Raw genomic sequence first — 20,044 nt, 5'->3', positions numbered from 1 at the left:
TGGTCTGTTTTTTTCCCTTTATGTAAAGACAGATGCAAAAAAACGAGTTAAATAGTTCTGCTTTCTCCCTGTTGCTTGTCACCTTCTTGCCACTTTCACCCACTAAGGGACCAATCATTTCCTTCACTTTTTTCTTGTTTTTTACATGTTGAAAGAAGCTTTTTTTGTTATTGTTGACTTTGGTCGCAAGCCTTAGTTCATTTTGAGCCTTAGCTTTCCTCACTTCATCTTTGCAGGCTCGGACTATTTGCTGATATTCTGACTTATGTGCTCCTCTTTCCACTTTCTATACTTGTCCTTTTTATCTTTCAATTTGTCAGAGACTCCTTTCTGCAGCCATGCTGGTTCTTTTGAGAGCTGTTATTTTTCCTCTTCATTGTTATTGTGCTAGACTGGGCTTTTATTATCTCACTTTTCAAAATTTCCCAAGCTTCTTGAGTTGTTTTCCCCTTGAAGATTCTCATCTGTGGAATCCTTCCCAAGCCTTCTCTAAGTTTATTGAAATTAGCTCTCTTAAAGTCCAAGACTCTAGTTTGACTGAGTTCTATTGCTTGTGCTTTCATAATGTTGAATTCCAATATTGCATGATCACTTCCTGCCAAGGCTCCTGTGGCTTCAACATCTTCTATCATTTCATCTCTGTTAGTGAGAATTAGATCCAAAATGGCTAATCCCCTAGTTCCCTTCTCTACTTTTTGGGTGACAAAATTGTCTGCTACATTTGTCAGGAATCTGTTTGATCTTCCACTTGGTGCAGAGTTTGTCTCCCAGTTGATGTCAGGGTAGTTAAAGTCCCCCATTACTACTGTGATGTGCTTCCTACATACCTTAGTTAGCTGACTAGCAAAAAGTTCATCTATTTCCTCTGTTTGGTTGGGTGGCCTATAGTATACACCTATGGCAATGTCATTTCTTCTCCCTTTTATATTGACCCAAATGCATTCAAGTTTACAGTTTTCATCGTTGTGCTCTATTTCTGTAGAGATGTAGTTATTTCTTATATAGAGAGCAACTCCACCTCCTCTTTTATTTGGTCTGTTTCTTTTGAATAATTTAAATCCCTCTAGCTGTGTGTTCCATTTGTGGGTTTCATCCCACCATGTTTCCATAATGGTGACTATCATATCTGCCCTCATTAACCTGAATTTCTATTTCACCCTGTTTACTGTTCAGACGCTGCGCATTGGTGTATAGACATTTGAGTCCTTTATGACTGACCCTGTGTTTACTTTCTACATAACCTGTGTGGGGCTTGAGTTCCCCTATTGTCTTACCACCTATTTGGTTAGTGCCCTTTGTGTGGCACTCGCTATTAGAAGCTTGATTTTGCTTGACAGCAAGGTTGATATTCTTGTCCACATACACATCTATGTTACATCCACTGATAGCCCTATAATTTTTAGATTGCCGGAGACAGGGATGTTCTGTATCAATTAACTCACTGTCCCCACTGTTTAGTTTAAATATTCCTCCAGAAAATCTGTGAATTTGGAGGAGAAGACCATGGTCAAGGGCCCCCGAGAGATTTGCAGCCATCTCCATTACTTTTGCCATGGGTGGCTGCAGCCAGAAAGACACACAAAGACCCAGATGTTGGACCTGGTGATCTTGGAGCTATTCCTGGCAGTTCTGCCACCAGAGATGGAGAGCTGGGTGCGGGAGTGCGGAGCAGAGACCACCTCCCAGGCAGTGGCCCTGGCTGAAGGCTTCCTCCTGAGCCAAGCAGAGGAGCAGAAGGAACAGGTTGAGCTGCAGGTAAGAGAATCTTAACTCTGGCATTCTAAAGACACAAAGTAATAAATGATTTTCAGTCTTTTTTTAAAAAAAAATTGGATTCTTGGACTCTTTTTCTATCAGCGCATTATGCAGCGTACAAGATTTACCTAACTTTTTGGACAAGTTGTTCCAATACTCTTTCATTTAGGGCAATTATTTTATTGTGGGATCCAATCTGGGGTTGGTCACCAGACCAGAGGTTTTAATCTTCCAAGCTTTTGGACTTGTGGTGATAAAGCTTATTTTATTGTCCTCTTACATCCCCTTTGATAGACTGGGGATACAAACTCGTGAGCTGAGAGTGAAAATCCATTTTTTGTGTGTGGTTCTCTCATTTTTCTTCCTGGGACCTTTTAGGGGCAAGAATCCATCTTTCAGATGGTCCCAAAATTTCTGAAGGGAAGGAGGAAGCCTTCAGATCTCTCTCCAGAGCTTGGAATCTTCCAAGATGATCAAAATTCTGACATCTTACTAGGTAAGGGAATGGTTTTCCAAACTGTAACGTTCCTCAGACAGATTCCACTTTCACTTATCCTCTGTCTCTCCTGCTTAGGTGTCCATTATGTTTTTACAAATTCTTCCTTCATTTTTTCATTTCTAACAGGGAGTGGAACTATATCACTGGCAGTTTTAGGATCATCTCCCTTTCCTGGTCGAATCAAGACACTGACAGAAGCTCCAAGTCAGGTAGGAGAAGAAGCATCAAAGAAGATGTAGGGGACCATCTAAAGCACAGAGGTCAAAATCAATCACGTCACATGACATATCACAACATTTTTTTGCCTTTGCGGAGCCGGGGTGGGCGTGGCCTGCGTGTGACGCATCTGGCCTGTGGGCCGCCAGTTTGACACTCCTGATCTAAATGCTTCCTGTGTCCTTCTGAGGATCAACATGTAGTAGGCCTTCTCCAAAGAAATGGAACAATTTGGGTTAAAACCAGTGACCAGCATCTTGCAAAACTATTGTGGAGATAGACTTGGATTTTTAAAGTCTACACTGAGAGATCTTTGACAATTTCCACCTCCCCGTCCCCCTGAAACTTTTCTGTTCTTCTGTGGTAGTATACTTCAAGCAGAATTTGACTCCTGAAATATCATTCCTTTCTTCTGAGATTTTTTTTTAAAAAAATCTTCCATTAGGAGTTATAAAATTCTGAAATTTTGTGAACAGTCACAAAACAAACTATTGCAACGCACACTACCTGTAGTTACCATTTTAAAATCATAAGGCCAGTAAAAAGTCAGTGCTTGAAAAATGATGCAAAATAGTAAAATACCTCAAACGTTCAAATGGTAAGTAAAATCAAATGACGTTATAGTAGATCATAAAAAAAAATAGAACCATCTCCGAATAAAACTGGTGCCTGTAGTCTGGCTTTGCAGAAAAGTTTCTATTCTGTGTCTGAATTTAGAGACTAATCTATGCTGCTTTGCAAAAACTGCAGAATTTGCTTCTGAGCTTGACTTTCTCGGCTCCACAAAAAGTCCAGGAATGTGAGAGGCAGAATTTCATATACGTTTCATTTGCAGAATGATGGCACCCACGCAAATCCCTGGACATGTTTTATCAGCATCTTCAGGTTTAGAGAGCCAAAGAGAAACCAATCTCAGTATCCCTTAAAGTCAGGGCTTCTGAACCTCGGCAACTTGAAGATATGTGGCCTTCAACTCCCAGAATTGATGTTACCTAGTTACCTAGCGCTGATGATGTTATCTAGTTAGGGTAATGAAATGTGTCCAAGAAAACGAGTAAGCTCAGAGAGCACCAAGGACCCTTCACTCCCAGAATTCCCCAGCCAGCCATGCTAGCTGGGGAATTCTGGGAGTTGAAGTCCACACATCTTCTGGTTGCCCAGGTTGAGAAGCACTGACTTAAGTAAATCCAAAGGATAGAAGCATTCCTCAATCCTATGAAGAGACTCAGGATGACTCCTCCCAGACTCATTGGAGTATAAGATGGAGGGGAAGAAAAACACAAGTTTGTAAAATTTGATTAGGATAAAGGTAAAGGTAAAGGTTCCCCCGCACATGCGTGCTAGTCGTTTCCAACTCTAGGGGCCGGTGCTCATCTCCGTTTCAAAGCCAAAGAACCAGTGCTTGTCCAAGGACGTCTCCATGGTCATGTGGCCGGCATGACTAGACAGCCTCTCTTAATTCAATACAGGGAGTGCAGAATTATTAGGCAAGTTGTATTTTTGAGGATTAATTTTATTATTGAACAACAACCATGTTCTCAATGAACCCAAAAAACTCATTAATATCAAAGCTGAATATTTTTGGAAGTAGTTTTTAGTTTGTTTTTAGTTATAGCTATTTTAGGGGGATATCTGTGTGTGCAGGTGACTATTACTGTGCATAATTATTAGGCAACTTAACAAAAAACAAATATATACCCATTTCAATTATTTATTTTTACCAGTGAAACCAATATAACATCTCAACATTCACAAATATACATTTCTGACATTCAAAAACATAACAAAAACAAATCAGTGACCAATATAGCCACCTTTCTTTGCAAGGACACTCAAAAGCCTGCCATCCATGGATTCTGTCAGTGTTTTGATCTGTTCACCATCAACATTGCGTGCAGCAGCAACCACAGCCTCCCAGACACTGTTCAGAGAGGTGTACTGTTTTCCCTCCTTGTAAATCTCACATTTGATGATGGACCACAGGTTCTCAATGGGGTTCAGATCAGGTGAACAAGGAGGCCATGTCATTAGATTTCCTTCTTTTATACCCTTTCTTGCCAGCCACGCTGTGGAGTACTTGGACGCGTGTGATGAAGCATTGTCCTGCATGAAAATCATGTTTTTCTTGAAGGATGCAGACTTCTTCCTGTTCCACTGCTTGAAGAAGGTGTCTTCCAGAAACTGGCAGTAGGACTGGGAGTTGAGCTTGACTCCATCCTCAACCCGAAAAGGCCCCACAAGCTCATCTTTGATGATACCAGCCCAAACCAGTACTCCACCTCCACCTTGCTGGCGTCTGAGTCGGACTGGAGCTCTCTGCCCTTTACCAATCCAGCCACGGGCCCATCCATCTGGCCCATCAAGACTCACTCTCATTTCATCAGTCCATAAAACCTTAGAAAAATCAGTCTTGAGATATTTCTTGGCCCAGTCTTGACGTTTCAGCTTGTGTGTCTTGTTCAGTGGTGGTCGTCTTTCAGCCTTTCTTACCTTGGCCATGTCTCTGAGTATTGCACACCTTGTGCTTTTGGGCACTCCAGTGATGTTGCAGCTCTGAAATATGGCCAAACTGGTGGCAAGTGGCATCTTGGCAGCTGCACGCTTGACTTTTCTCAGTTCATGGGCAGTTATTTTGCGCCTTGGTTTCTCCACACGCTTCTTGCGACCCTGTTGACTATTTTGAATGAAACGCTTGATTGTTCGATGATCACGCTTCAGAAGCTTTGCAATTTTAAGAGTGCTGCATCCCTCTGCAAGATATCTCACTATTTTTGACTTTTCTGAGCCTGTCAAGTCCTTCTTTTGACCCATTTTGCCAAAGGAAAGGAAGTTGCCTAATAATTATGCACACCTGATACAGGGTGTTGATGTCATTAGACCACACCCCTTCTCATTACAGAGATGCACATCACCTAATATGCTTAATTGGTAGTAGGCTTTCGAGCCGATACAGCTTGGAGTAAGACAACATGCATAAAGAGGATGATGTGGTCAAAATACTCATTTGCCTAATAATTCTGCACTCCCTGTATGGTTCTAATCTTCCTGTGGCACTATTTTGTAGGCCTGACACATGAACATGTTAAGCACGAAAGGGATTCATCTGAAGGATGATCCTCCCCCTGTCTATTGTCATCTATCTTCTGCAAACACCACGAAGCATTGATGCCTCTGTTGCTTCTATCTTCAAGGCCCATCATTGCCCATTTGCCCTGAAAAATAATGTGTTGCTTTCTCTTTCTCTTTTGAAAATCCTGCAGAATCAGTAAAGATGTTCACCCCCAACATTTCATCTGCCAATGGCTGTAACCTGTGTCTGTCTCCTCACCTACAATTTTAGTTCATTGCAACATCCTGTTTTTGGAACTTTCTAATTAAGGAGGAAAAAGTGCAAGTGCTTCCTAAGGTTCTCGTTTAATTTTTGTCCTTCAGGGTCATGTTTCCTTTGAGGAGGTGGCTGTGTATTTCTCCAAGGAGGAATGGTCTCGACTGGATTCTCACCAGAAAAACCTACATGGGGAAGTGATGCTGGAGAATTCCAGGAACGTAGCTTCTCTGGGTAAGAATCTCTGCTGGGGCATCAAATACTTAAGAGGATGAATTTTGTGGTGGAATATAACCTACTGGTACCCAATCACACTTCATCTCTTCTGTTCCAAGAAAAGGAAGAGTTAAACATTGAGGATGTTTCTTCTGATGGGTGGTAGGCATTCTCCTCAATGAGTATTTTAGTTCCTGTTGAACATCACTGATGACAAACATTGGTGATGCTTGGCTTAAGTCCTTGCTGCTCTTTTGCATTTTTAAAAATAATAATTCGGTGTCTCAGAATTCTGGGGAAACTTTTTTTTTATTTCTTCATTCCTATGCTACCCTTTACATGAGGACCCCAGATTGTTGGGGACCATAGGCTGACTCTGTAAACCGCTTAGAGAGGGCTATATACAGTGAAGCGGTATACAAGTCTTAAGTGCTCTTGCTATTGGTATCTCCACAATTGGGTGACTCTGGGCAGATTACAGATCATAAAAAGATAAATAGAGAAACAATTAATCATTGAAAACTGCATGGGGATGAGGTCTTCCTACCTCATTAACCATCTCCGATGGCAAGTGCCTTCCTCGGGATGGCAAGCCAACTGGCAAAATAAACTTTTAATATGTTTCCGGAAGGTCAAAAGGATGGGACAACATCCAGTGGTAGAGTATTCTACAGAGTCAGTGTCTCACTGGAAAAGGCTCTTCTCAACTGTGCCTCCCAAATTCCTTAGTAGACGGGAACTATAGCAGGCGTCTTCTGATGGTGTGAGTGAAGTGGGCTAATCCTATTGGTACCCTGGACCAATTTTCAATATTTTGAGATAATAGATCATGTCATGGTTCCAACAGAGGAAACTCTTCAAAGAACTTCGAGGCATTGTTTACCTTAAAGAATCTTTATTCGAGTAGCATAGCATCGGCATTAACATAGTCAAAGCCAAAATCTGAATTCCCCTCCCCTGAGCACATAGTATCCAAGCACAATTCCCTCCTCTAATTAACAGTCATAAATCACATTCTCCAATTAGTTTGAAATGCAGGCTTCCCTCCAGTTCTCCAACCCGCCATTTCTTATCGTCTCTTATTTCAAAGAACCTTGATTCTCACGCTGTTCCAGTACTGTTATGTCTAACTAACTCCCATGCACATTCCTCCTACTCCCCCCCCCAGTATCATCTAATTCTAATTCTAAGAGTAAAACATAAGGAAAATGGCTGCATCTCCATACATTGTCAAAGCAAGAACTTCTGAGGTTGGCAGTGTTGGCATCCGGCCCCCCCTTACAAAAAGGACAGATTCTGTAACGTAAACAAAAGCACATGTTAGGGACTGTCTCTCAGTTTGTTGGGGTGTTTCCTATAGAACATTTTGATGAGTCGGTCGGCTTTCACATCGCTAGATTTCACCCAAGTGGCTTCAGACAGCAAGCATCCCTTCCATTGTACTAGGTACTGCAATTTCCCTTTAAAAATTCTAGAATCAAGAATACTGTTAGAGGCTGTTTCTTTGGCAGAGACGTGGTTACAGCAGGAAGGCAATGGACCCCAACTAGCACATGGCTCAAGATGTGATAAAAAGAATGGCTAGCCAGTTAGACCTAATTGATTTTGACCTCCCCCACTGTCTCATTGTGCATCCTGGAATAAATATTATAAAGCTTCTTTCCCTTCATTTTTCTTTTATTCCCCTGATCCTTGCTCAGTTTGATAAGAATGGATAAGAAAAATTAATAAATTGAAGTATTGGCCACACACACATGTTCCTTTATTTCAGAAGTATTTCAAGTTTCTTGCTGCTCTTAAAACAGAAACCGTATGGTGTGGTTTTTATTCATAGCCTCTGTCAGAAATCCATGTTTGATCAATCTTTGTTCTGATGATTTTATGTTAGTCAACACTGTAACTTTTCAAAAACCCAGAGAGTCTGCCAAATTTCAGCAAGCAAGTCATTTCATTTCATTTCATTTATATGCCGCCCTTCTCCCTGAGGACTCAGGGTGGCTCACAACAATAAAAATTAAAAAACATAGAGTAAAAAATTTAAAAGAGAATTAAACAATAAATACGAAATTACAAAACAATTTAACCCAGTAAAATCCTAATTAAAAATCGTAGTCAGTCCAGGCCCGCTTGTTCGAACAACCAGGTCTTCAGGTCATGGCGGAAGGACTGAAGGTCAGGGGCCATCCGCAGCTCCGGAGGCAACTCATTCCAGAGGGTCGGTGCCAGAAGGCTCTCCCCCTGGGGGTCGCCAGCCGGCATTGCCTGGCCGACGGAAGTCACAACCTTAACCTCACTTTGGTTTTATTTCCTTTCCCTAGCCTTCCCTAATTCTAATTCTTCATTTTCCTCTCAAGGAAGTGGAAGCCAGGATGAAGTGATTCAGGACGGAGAAGGGGAAGAGGAGAGAAATTGGACAGAATCCAGAATTCCCAAGAAGAACAAGTCAATGTATAGGAATAAAAAGCCCACATTCCAGTGTGTGCAGAATCAAGACGTTCTTGACCACCAAAACCCCAAAGGAAGACTAAGAAAAAAGGATTTAGGGAAAGGTGTGGAAGTACCAAAAGATCATTTAAATTTAGACAGGTGCTTTGGAACCAACGTTAGAGGAGACCAATATGGGTGCAGGGAGAATGAAAAAAGTTTGAGCTGGAGAGTCAAAATGGGAGAGAAGCCATGCATGGAGTGTGGAAAAAGTTTCAGCAGGAACAGTTCCCTCATTTGTCACAAAAGAATCCATACAGGGGAGAAACCCTATAAATGTACGGACTGTGGGAAGAGCTTTAGACAAAGCAGTAATCTTATTTCGCATAAAAGGAACCATTCAGGGGAAAAACCCTACAAATGTATGGAGTGTGGGAAAAGTTTCATGTGGAACAGTCAGCTTACGTCGCATAAAAGCATCCATACAGGGGAAAAACCCTATAAATGTATAGACTGTGGGAAGAGCTTCAGCAAGAGCAGTAACCTGATTTCCCACAAAAGGATCCACTCAGGGGAGAAACCATATAAATGTCTGGAGTGTGGAAAGGGTTTCTGTAAAAATGTGTCTCTGACTTCCCATAAAAGGATCCACAGAGAAGAAAAACCATAGTCAGTGTATGGAATATGGAAAAACATTTTGAAGGATAAGTTCCTTTCTTTGTCATAAATGTATCCGTACAGAAGAGAAACCCTATGAATGTCTGGACTGTGGGAAAATATTCTGAAAAAGCAGTTTCCTTATTTCCCATAAAAGAATCCACACAGGGGAGAAACCATTTAAATGTATGGATGTCATGGTTCCAATTAATGAGACAGATCAAAGAACATTCAAGCATTGTTTTTTCTAAAAAGTCTATAATAATGAGAATGAAGCATCGGCACTCATGGATGGATGCCAGAATCTGAATTCTCCTCTCCTGAACACATTGTATCATACACAATTCCCTCCCTTAATTGCACGTCATAAATCACATTCTCCAATTAGTTTAACATGCAAGTTTCACTTCAATAATAATAATAATAATAACAATAATAATAATAATTTGGAAGGGACCTTGGAGGTCATCTAGTCCAACCCTCTGCTAAGGCAGGAAACCTTATACCATTTCAGACAAATGGCTGTCCAGTCTCTTCTTAAATACTTCCAGTGTTGGAGCATTCACCGCTTTTGGAGGCAGGTTGTTCCACTGGTTAATTGTTCTGTCAGGAAGTTTCTTCTTAGTTCTAGGTTGCTTCTCTCCTTGATTAGTTTCCATCCATTGCTTCTTATCCTGCCTTCAGGTGCTTTGAAAAATAGCTTGATTCCCTCATCTTTGTGGCAACCCCTGAGATACTGGAAGACTGCTATCATGTCACCCCTTGCCCTTCTCTTCGTTAAACTAGACATACCCAATTCCAGCAACCGTTCCTTATATGTTTTAGCCTCTAGTCCCCTACTCAGCTTTGTTGCTCTTCTCTGTACTCTTTCTAGAGTCTCAACCTCTTTTTTACATCGTGGTGACCAAAACTGGATGCAGTATTCCAAGTGTGGCCTTACCAAGGCATTGTAAAGTGGTATTAACACTTCATGTGATCTTGGTTCTATCCCTCTGTTAATGCAGCCTAGCACATTATGTCACATCCTGCTCTCTCCACATCAGTCTTAACTCATACTGCTGTACTTTCATTATTTTTATTGTTTTACTATTACGTTTACCTTTTTCATGATTTTACGTTCTACTCTTTCAAGCCGCCCAAAATTGCCTCGTGGCAAGGTGAGCGACAAATCGATTTAATAATAGATTAAGAAAAATCTAGACGGGAGCATAAAATTCTTTGGTGTGTTTGGAGAAAAATGAATGGGATTTGGATAGATTTAACTCCCAAAGTTGACTTGCATATTGGCCGTCTTCCCGTATTTATTCTAAATTATCATTTCAAATGAATCTGCAGGACGTTGAATGGAAACCAATGAGAATGAAAACAATTGAGAAGCCTGGAGAAAGAAAGTTGAGCATGGAATAGGGAAGGAAAGGTTGGCAAGGATAGAGTGATAGAAGCTGGGAGAGAGTGAGTTGGAATAAACTAGATTTAAATAATTGAAGTTTAACTAGATTCTTTTCTTACCTTGTTACTTAATTTCCTTTGAGATACTGTTGCAATGCCATTCTTTTTCTGTTCTTTGCATCATACCCTTTGCCCTAAGAGAAAATGTAATTATCTGAAAGAATGTATGTATACAATACATGGGACGCGGTGGCTCAGTGGGTTAGGACGCTGAGCTTGTTGATCAGAAGGTTGGCAGTTTGGTGGGTCAAATCCTGAGTGCCGCATAACAGAGTGAGCACCTGTTACTCATCCCAGCTTCTGCCAACCTAGCAGTTTGAAAGCACGTAAAAATGCAAGTAGAAAAATAGGGACCACTACGGTGGGAAGGTAACAGCGTTCCGTGCGCCTTTGGCGTCTAGTCATGCCGGCCACATGACCATGGAGACGTCCTCGGACAAGCACTGGCTCTTCAGCTTTGAAACAGAGATGAGCACGGGCCCCTAGAGTTGGAAACGACTAGCATGCATGTGTGGGGGAACCTTTACCTTTATCTATATACAATACATACAATACGTATACAAGAGGGCTGCAGCCCTTATCCAAACATGTTCTAAGGTTGTGCACCACTAGATGACTTATGTTGGGATATATAAAAGCATCTGTCCCTATCTTCTGTGAAGTGATCATCTTGTCTTTATGTTTTTGGTCTATAATTATTTTGCATCAAAAATGCCAGTATTGTATCTATCATCACATTTTGACCATTAAAAACTTATAAGTTATATTATTAAAATATTTAATAAAAGTGATCGGTATTATGTCTTTGTGTCCCATTCTTGAGCTCTTGAAGGTGGATTATAAAATGTGACTAATAAAGTGTTGTTGTTTTTTAAATAAACATTTCTTCATGCTAATTAAGAGCCCTGATGGTGCAAAGGTTAGAATGCAGCATTGCAGGCTAATTCTGCCTACTGCCAGCAGTTCGATTCTTACCGGCTCAAGGTTGACTCGGCCTTCTGTCCTTCCGAGGTTGGTAAAATGAGGACCCCAGACAGTTGGGGGCAATAGGCTGACTCTGTAACCGAGAGGGCTGCAAAGCACTAGGAAGTGGTAGGTAAGTCTAAGTGCGATTGCTGTTGCTAATGCCTTCTTTTTAATTCTAGCTTCCTGCGAATTGGTTTTCTTAGCCAAGTGTGGTGTGTCTGTTTAGAAAAATGAATTTTAAGAGGATAAACGGGAAAGAGGATAGGAAACTTGAGTTTTGTATACATTTCAAGAAATGCCATATATTTAGACATGTGACATGCTTCCAACTAAAGTACCCTCAAAATGTGCATTAAGTGAGGTTCCTGAAATAGCTGTGGCAAATCATCAAACAGGCAGTCTTCGACTTAACAACTCCAATTGGGACCAGAATCTCCATTGCTAAGAAAGGCAGTTGCTAAGTAACTTGAATCTGATTTTATGGTTACCTGGATCACTGTGGTTAACTGAGTCACAAATTAAGCAAATCCAGCTTCCCACGTTGACTTTGCATATCAGAAGCCGGATGAGAAGGCCATAAGCACTGATCACGTGACCCCGGGACACTACAACTGTCATAGTGCCCATTGGTTGATGACTGGGAATGCTGCAATGGTCATAAAGTGTGAGGACCAGTTGTTACCATGTCCCTAAGGAGGCAGTGGGTTTCCAGCTGCTTTGTCTTCAGCTGTCTGCAATGCCTTTTCTGATCCTGTTTGGTCTAGAAGGACCCCGGGACTGCAGCCCGTGAAAAACCAAAGGATTTCCTCCACACCATCTCTAAGACATTTTATAATAATAATATATAAAGTTGGAAGGGACTTTGGAGGTCATCTAGTCCAACCCCCTGCTCAGGCAGGAAACCCTATACCATTTCAGGCAAATGGCTGTCCAGTCTCTTCTTAAAAACCTCCAGTGTTGGAGCATTCACCACCTCTGGAGGCAGGTTGTTCCACTGGTTAATTGTTCTAACCACTGGTTAATTGTTCTAACGTTGTTTTCCAACGTAACACTTTATTTTTACTTTCAGGCCTGCCTTTGTGGATCCAAAGGGTATGGTTTTAGACGCCACTCGTGAATTCTTGTTCTTGTTTTATTCACACGGCCGATTCTGCTATTGCCAGCATTCCTTTGCAAAGTTATTTACAATCAGTAGCCATGTTCTGGCTTCCTCTCTAACTAATTGTCTGATTAAAGGGGCGGGTGGGGGTGAGGTGGAAACAGAGAAACAAACTAATCAAGGTGAGAACCTGCCTAGAAATAAGGAGACATTTCCTGACAGTGAGAACGATTAACCAGTGGAATGGCTTGCCTCCAGAAGTTGTGGGCACTCCATCACTGGAAATTTTTAAGAAAGATTGGACAACCATTTCTCCAGAATGGTATGGGCTTCTCCTGCATGGACTACAAAACTTCCTAGGTCTCTTCCAACTATCTTATTCTGTTATTCCATGTTATTTTCAAATGGTGAAGCATTCTAAAATAAACTATTTGGTTTACTACCTGTAGAAAACGTCCTGCTTCTTACCAAATCTATCAATATCTAGCACATGGTCCAGTGCAGGGGTGTCAAGCTCGCAACGTTGCGTGATGCGTTGCAACATATCGCGACTTTTTTTTCCCATTGCCGGCAATGGGGCGCGCAATTTTGCCATGACGCATCTGGCCCACGGGCTGGCAGTTTGACACCCCTGGTCTCGTGTGTCTATATAAATGTTGCTACCTCTGTGTTCTAGTCTCTAGAACTCAGCCTTCAGGTTGATAAGATGAGGATCCAGATTGTTGGGGCAATATGCTGACTCTGTAAACTACTTACAGAGGGCTGTAAAGCATTGTGAAATGGTATATAAGTCTAAGTGCTATTGCTATTATCTAGTTAGGGTTAATTGAGCCTTGGTGGAGCAGTGGGCTAATGCCTCCTTAAGTAACACCAGCTGCCTGCAATTAGTGCAGGTTCGCATCCCACCAGGCTCAAGGTTGACTCAGCCTTCCATCCTTCCGAGGTAGGTAAAATGAGGACCCAGATTGTTGGGGGCAATAAGCTGACTTTGTAATAATGCCGCTTGGGGGGGGTGTGAAAGCCCTAATAAGCAGGCTTATACATAGAATGAACACTACTGCTAAGCTTGTAAGCCGCCCTGAGTCTTCAGAGAAGGGTGGGATATAAATGTAATAAAAATAAAATAAATAAAAATAAATAAATTATGCTGGCTAGTATTATCTTCCTCTCCAGCTCATACAGATTCAGACTCTGGCTGGTACAATTTAACTTTCTCCACCATGGTCACCTCTGCTGAATGTATCTTAGCAGTTCCACATCTCCCCTGTTAGTATTTATTTTTCCCAAAATGCAATTTCTTCTAGTTCAGGTTTCTTGTCCCATGTATCCCAGGAAAAACAACAAAGCTTCAGCAGTGCACAACTGTCCAGTCCATTTCAAAAAAATAGTCCTCTTGCTCTTCCTCAAATTCATAAGCTTCGGAAGCCAGAACTGTCTAGATTCCACGGTGGTTGGTCAGCCATTATAACTCCATCATCCTTCTTCTCACAAATCTCTTTTCAAAGTCTCTCCTTTCCTTTCTCCTTTGGGAAAAATCTTCCTATACAGGTGAGTCCTCAACATAAGGACACAATTGAGCCCAAAATTAGGAGTTACCTTTGGTGAAGTCTACAACAAATATCTGCAAGAAAACAACCAAGCGCAGAGAGCACCAAGCACCCCTCATTTCAACCCTGAGCTACAAATATTCTCCTTTATTGAGCCCATAAAGTCCCACTGCCAACTGGGCAGTTGTTAAGTGAATCTTGCCCCATTTTACAACCTTCTTTTGCCACAGTTGTTAAGTGAAATCACTGCAGTTGTTATATGAATCATGCAGTTGTTAAATGAGTCTAGTGTCCTCCTTTAAGGGACGCAGTGGCTCAGTGGGTTAGGACGCTGAGCTTGTCGATCAGAAGGTCGGCAGTTTGGCGGGTCGAATCCCGAGTGCCGCGTAGCAGAGTGAGCGCCTGTTACTCGTCCCAGCTTCTGCCAACCTAGCAGTTCGAAAGCATATCAAAATGCAAGTAGAAAAATAGGGACCACTACGGTGGAAAGGTAACAGCATTCCGTGCGCCTTTGGCGTCTAGTCATGCCGGCCACATGACCACAGAGACGTCCTCGGACAAGCGCTGGCTCTTCAGCTTTGAAACGGAGATGAGCACCGCCCCCTGGAGTCGGAAACGACTAGCACGGATGTGCGGGGGAAACTTTACCTTTAATTGTGCTTGTCGGAAGCCTACTGGGAGGTTTACACCTGGTGATCATATGACCCTGGGACAGGGCAATCATTGTAAATATGTAATTGTTGCCAAGATTTTTATCACGTGACTAAGAGGATGCTACAATGCTTTGCAAGTGCTGTTGTAACTTCAAGCAATTACGAATGGCTGTAAGTCAAGGATTATCTGTAGAAACTATGTTATTTCTCACTCTGTCTCTTAACAGAATAGCGTCCATTTGGGTTCCTGGGTGGCTACAGCATAGACGGGCGGTCACAGTTCCCACCGGCTTTCCAATGTTTTGCTCATCAGTTCATGATTTACCATTTGTGACGTCTGCACAAAAGACTTCTGGTAGTTTTCATTCCCCTCCAAAGCTCCAGATAGGGAAAAGAGGATTTAGAAACTTATTATGCAAGTCCTCCGAGTTAAAACTGAAACCAAAAGTTAAACTGAGTTAGAACCTTTGGGAATAACATCCTCTGAGATCGATCTGGCGCCCACTGTTTAAAATTTAGCCCTTTCCTCGGCCTTAGGTTCAACTGAGTGACAGCTGTAATGCAGACATGTCAAACCCGTGACGCCACGTGACATCACACAACATATTGGGACTATTTTGCCATTACTGGCCATGGGGTGGGCACGGCTTCTACGTGATGTGTCTGGCCCGCAGGCCAGCAGTTTGACACCCCTGTTAATGAATGATCTTCTTGTTGTTTTTTTTACTTGTATTTTTTTGGGTAATACACAAAAATCATTATTTGCTGCCCAGGTTCACCATGGAGTTGGGCAGCCTTATTAATGAAATGCATAAATTGAATGAATGAATGAATAAATAAATAAATAAATATTTTTGCTATGTTTCAGGAGGAGATAGGATTTTTCTTCCTGTGACACAGTAATACCTGTATTAAGGAATAAACGAGAGAGAAAAAATAATTGAACTGTAAGAATATTAGACAAAGGAAGCAAAGATCGAACTGTCGAAAGTGGCTCTTGATCTATGATTTTTTTCCCTTGCATAGTTAGTGCATTAGTAGAAGTCTTGACATAACTCAGTTTTTTAGGGACAAATCAGAGTTACATTCATCCGAGGTAGCTGCTTCAAGTGATCGGAGAAGCTGAACCTGTTAAATGTCTGTCTGGATGCTAAGCTTCCAAACTCAGGCCAGATAAAATAAATTTAGGCATCCTACAGCATACTTGTAAAACCAAAATAGGTTGCAAGTCTGAACGCATAAAATGAAATAGTCCAGAATTTGAGATGCTTAAAAAGCCGATTCTCTTGCTTTTTTAAACCACAAAAGGACATTGTGAACATCTTAGTGAAATCAAAGAAGTTTCTCTTTATTGCATTCAATTTGTACACCACCCAAGGATTCTGCTGGGATTGCAAGAAAACATAAAACTATAAAACAATAAAAACAAGGCAACAATAAAGCAAAAGATGGCAACAAAAAACACACCTGCTCGTGGACAAATAGCCAGATCTTAGGGCCTTTTGAAACACTAGTGGGGTGAGAGTTACAAAACCACCTTTTCTTATTCTGCAACTGGACTGGTCCTGAACAGAGTGAAATACTCAAAATTTGAATAAATGAGCAGGATTCTGTTTTAAGGTTTTCTTCAAGAAATTAAATCTTTCCATATTTGCTACTAGCAAGTTTACAAACGTCTAGACAAATGTATTTTTTTATCGTTGCACTGTTTTTATGGTTTTATCATTTTGTTTTCTTGAGAATCTCACAAAACCGTTAGGAGTCAGGAAGCATATAAATTGAATTCAGGTCTCAGAGGAAGGACTTTGTATAGTTCAGGCGAAGAAAAGACATAAGGATGAAACCCAAGTGAAGCTAATATTCTATGAGTTATCACCTGGGTGGATACTTTGATGGGAAATAAAGGAATTGCTCTTCCTGAAGCCGTTCCTACGGTCTAAGGATTTATACGGTTTCTCCCCTGTGTGGATCAGTTTGTGAGAACGAAGAGATCTCTTTTCACGGAAGTGCTTTCCACACTCCATACATTTATATGGTTTCTCCCCAGTGTGGATCAGTTTGTGGGAATGAAGAGATCTCTTTTCACGGAAGCTCTTTCCACACTCCGCACATTTGTATGGTTTTTCCCCCGTGTGAATCCTCTCATGTAGAGTCAGGGAGCTGTTTTGGCTGAAACTCTTCCCACACGCCGGACATTTATATGGTTTCTCCCCCGTATGGATCCTTTTGTGAGAAGTCAGGTGACTAATATCGCTGAAGCTCTTCCCGCAATCTGCACATTTGTAGGGTTTCTCCCCTGTGTGAATACTTCTGTGCGAAGTAAGCTGACTGTTCCACATAAAGCTTTCTCCGCATTCCGTACACTTATACGGTTTCTCTCCTGAGTGGCTCCTTTTATGGGAAATCAGGTTACCGCTTTGGCTAAAGCTCTTCCCGCATTCTGTGCATTTATAGGGTTTCTCCCCTCGATGAATCCTTTTGTGAGAAGTCAGGGAACCGTTTTCCCGGAAGTTCTTTCCACATTCCAAGCACTTGTACGGTTTCTCCCCTGTGTGGATACTACTGTGGGAAGCAAGGGAACTGCTCTTTCGGAATATTTTCCCACACTCTGTGCATTTGTACGGCTTCTCCCCCGTGTGGATCCTTTTGTGAGAAGTAAAGGCGCTGCTTCCCCGGAAGCTCTTTCCACACTCCAGACACTCGTATGGTTTCTCGCCAGAGTGACGCCTCCTGTGGGAAGTCAGACTGCTGCTCGCGTTGAAGCTCTTCCCACAATCTGCACATTCGTAGGGTTTTTCTCCTGTGTGGATCCTTTTGTGGGAAGTCAGCTGACTGTGCCATCGGAAGCTCTTTCCACACTCCAGGCATCGATACGGCTTCTCACCCGAATGGCTCCTGGTGTGGGAAGTCAGGGAACTGTTCTTGCTGAAGGACTTTCCACACTCGGCACATTTGAACGGCTTCTCCCCCGTGTGGATCCTTTTATGGTAAGTCAGCGAACTGTTCTTGCTGAAGCTCTTCCCGCACTCCGTGCATTTGAAGGGTTTCTCCCCTGTGTGGATCCTTCGGTGACAAGTAAGGTAACTGTGTTTTCTGAAGCTCTTTCCACACTCCATGCATTTATAGGGTTTGCCTCCCGTGTGGGTTATTTTGTGGGAAAGCAGGGAACTGCTGCCGCCGAAGCTTTCTCCACATTCCCCGCACCTATATAGCTTTTCTTCCATAGTGATGTTTCCGTGTGTGGAGAAAGTCCAATTTGAATATTTTTTCACCTCCTTGCAGGGATATTTCTCTCCCATTGAATGGCTCCTGTAAGGTTTGCTGAAGTCAAGTCTGTCTTTACAGGTTTTCAAGCTTTTCCCCGCCCATTTTCTCTTCTTCATTTCTCGATGCTTTTGCTCGGCGAGAAAGTCTTGAACGGGAGCACAATGGAAAATGGGTTTTTTGTTTATCTCCTTTGGGAGTTGTTTTCTCTCCAAATGTTTTGATTCCATTTCATTGGCCAACTTCTTTTTATCTTCTTCTTCTTCAGGATGATGTGCATGGAGTTGTTGATTGTTCTTTTCCCCCTCTCCCCAGTGAGCTCTTTCTGCAGAGAAGAAAGAATGAAAATATAGCAAGGCTGAGGAAAGGTTATAAAGATTAAACTGCAAACTACTGCTTAGCATTTTTAAAAGCTATTTCGCCGACCAACATAAATTAACCACTAAGGGAAAGCAAATATGCACAAGTTCTCATGTATAAAATTCCACAGCAGGGAGGTGAATAATTTCTATTTTTTGGGTGCAACTGGACTTTCCAGGTGGCAACTGGACTTTGCTTTTTCTTTGAAGATGTTTCGCTTCTCATCCAAGAAGTTTCTTCAGCTCTGACTGGATGGCGGGGAATGGAAGGATTTACACTCCTTGCAGACAGCTGGTCATTTGCATTCTTTAAGAGAGCCGTTGATGCCACTTGGAGGTTTACCTGTGTCCTCAGGGTCACCCGAGTAGTGCAAATATGTGTGGAGCCTTCTTGGCTACAGGATATTTTCAGAAGGCTTCACACCCATTTGCGCCACTCAGGTAAACCTCCAAATGGCCTCAACAATTCTCTAAAAGGATGCAAACGACCAGCGGTCTGCAAGGAATATAAATCCTTCCATTCCCCACCGTCCAGTCAGAGCTGAAGAAGCTTCTTGGACGAGAAGAGAAACGTCTTCAAAGAAAAACAAGAAAGTCCAGTTGCCTCCCGAAAAAAAAGCACCTTGGGGACAACCATGACCTGGATGACTGAGAATCTCCATAGACATACAGTAGTAGGAAACTTTTTTTAAAAATGGTATCACATATAAATCAACACAGCTATGTCTGCTTGCCCAGTTCTCATCTGAATAAATGAATATGTAAGACTGTATATGAATCTCAGCAAGAATGAGTATAAAGTACAGGTCATCCTTAACTTTAAGAACATTTAGCAACTGTTTGAAATTATGACGGACCCCCCAAAAGGTACTTATGACCTGATTTCAAAGTTCCAATAGCCAGGTCCTCCCCTCAAGGTCATCTAAATGCATTTTGGCCTTTGGCAACTGGCCCAGATTTATGGCCATTTGCGGTGTCCCGCAGTCACATGACTGCAATTTATATTTTAGCTGAAAGACAAATTTCCAGGTTTGGGCAAAAACGCCCCATGGGAAACAATGGCTTCACTAAGTGACTGCTGCATTTGCTTAATGACCGTGGATTCACTTAACCACCCTGGCAATGGTTCACTTAACAACTATGGCAATGGTCCACTTAATGGCCACCACATGAAAGGTTTTCACCTGGCTCTCTCCCATGGTTACCTGCTTTACGACCATCAAGGCTCCATTCCAGTCATAATTTGAGGACTACCTCAAGAAGTGGGCCTGACCTCTGGAATGAGATTTTCCCCATTCTCCTGAATTCTGATTCCCCACCCCCATCCCGATGACCTTCACAAAAGTGTTGAAAACCTGGCTATTCCCCCAGACTTTGGGGCAGGTGGGTAGTTGAGCCCCAATTGAAAGAGGGTGTTATAGGTTTGGTTTAAGCTCCTCCTGCTGTCTTCATGTGTTTTGTACTTTATCTTTTTTTAATTTTAAGCCATTCAGAGTTCTGGGAGCCAGGGCACCTATCACATGTGGCTGTGTCGAGTGAGTGTCTCGTGATGGGTCTTGTGATGGGTCTTTCCAAGGTGTGCCATGGAGCAAGCTAGTGTTGTGATTTCTCGCGA

The 20,044-nt window shown here is 42.1% G+C and overlaps 1 protein-coding gene across 1 annotated transcript; it reads left to right on the top strand.

The window, feature by feature from the left end:
* The first annotated feature begins 1,454 nt into the window (after positions 1-1,454).
* On the top strand, positions 1,455-9,743 carry LOC310633483 (zinc finger protein 202-like). Its single transcript, XM_083351191.1, has 5 exons — positions 1,455-1,755; positions 2,134-2,251; positions 2,381-2,463; positions 5,903-6,029; positions 8,366-9,743. The coding sequence occupies exons 1-5, from the start codon at positions 1,504-1,506 to the stop codon at positions 9,103-9,105; spliced, it is 1,320 nt and encodes a 439-aa protein (XP_083207317.1). The 5' UTR covers positions 1,455-1,503; the 3' UTR covers positions 9,106-9,743.
* The last annotated feature ends 10,301 nt before the right edge of the window (positions 9,744-20,044 follow it).

The sequence above is a fragment of the Vipera ursinii genome, assembly GCF_947247035.1.
Source record: "Vipera ursinii genome assembly, chromosome: 2".
In the NCBI taxonomy this organism is placed as follows: domain Eukaryota; kingdom Metazoa; phylum Chordata; class Lepidosauria; order Squamata; family Viperidae; genus Vipera; species Vipera ursinii.
This window is presented reverse-complemented; position numbering and strand designations above follow the sequence as displayed.

Excerpts from the sequence above, each read along its gene's own strand:
- LOC310633483 (XM_083351191.1), top strand. The coding sequence starts at position 1,504 with ATGGTCAAGGGCCCCCGAGAGATTTGCAGCCATCTCCATTACTTTTGC. Across the intron at positions 1,756-2,133 it reads AGGAACAGGTTGAGCTGCAG|GGGCAAGAATCCATCTTTCA; the intron begins GTAAGAGAATCT and ends GGGACCTTTTAG. Across the intron at positions 6,030-8,365 it reads CAGGAACGTAGCTTCTCTGG|GAAGTGGAAGCCAGGATGAA; the intron begins GTAAGAATCTCT and ends TTTCCTCTCAAG.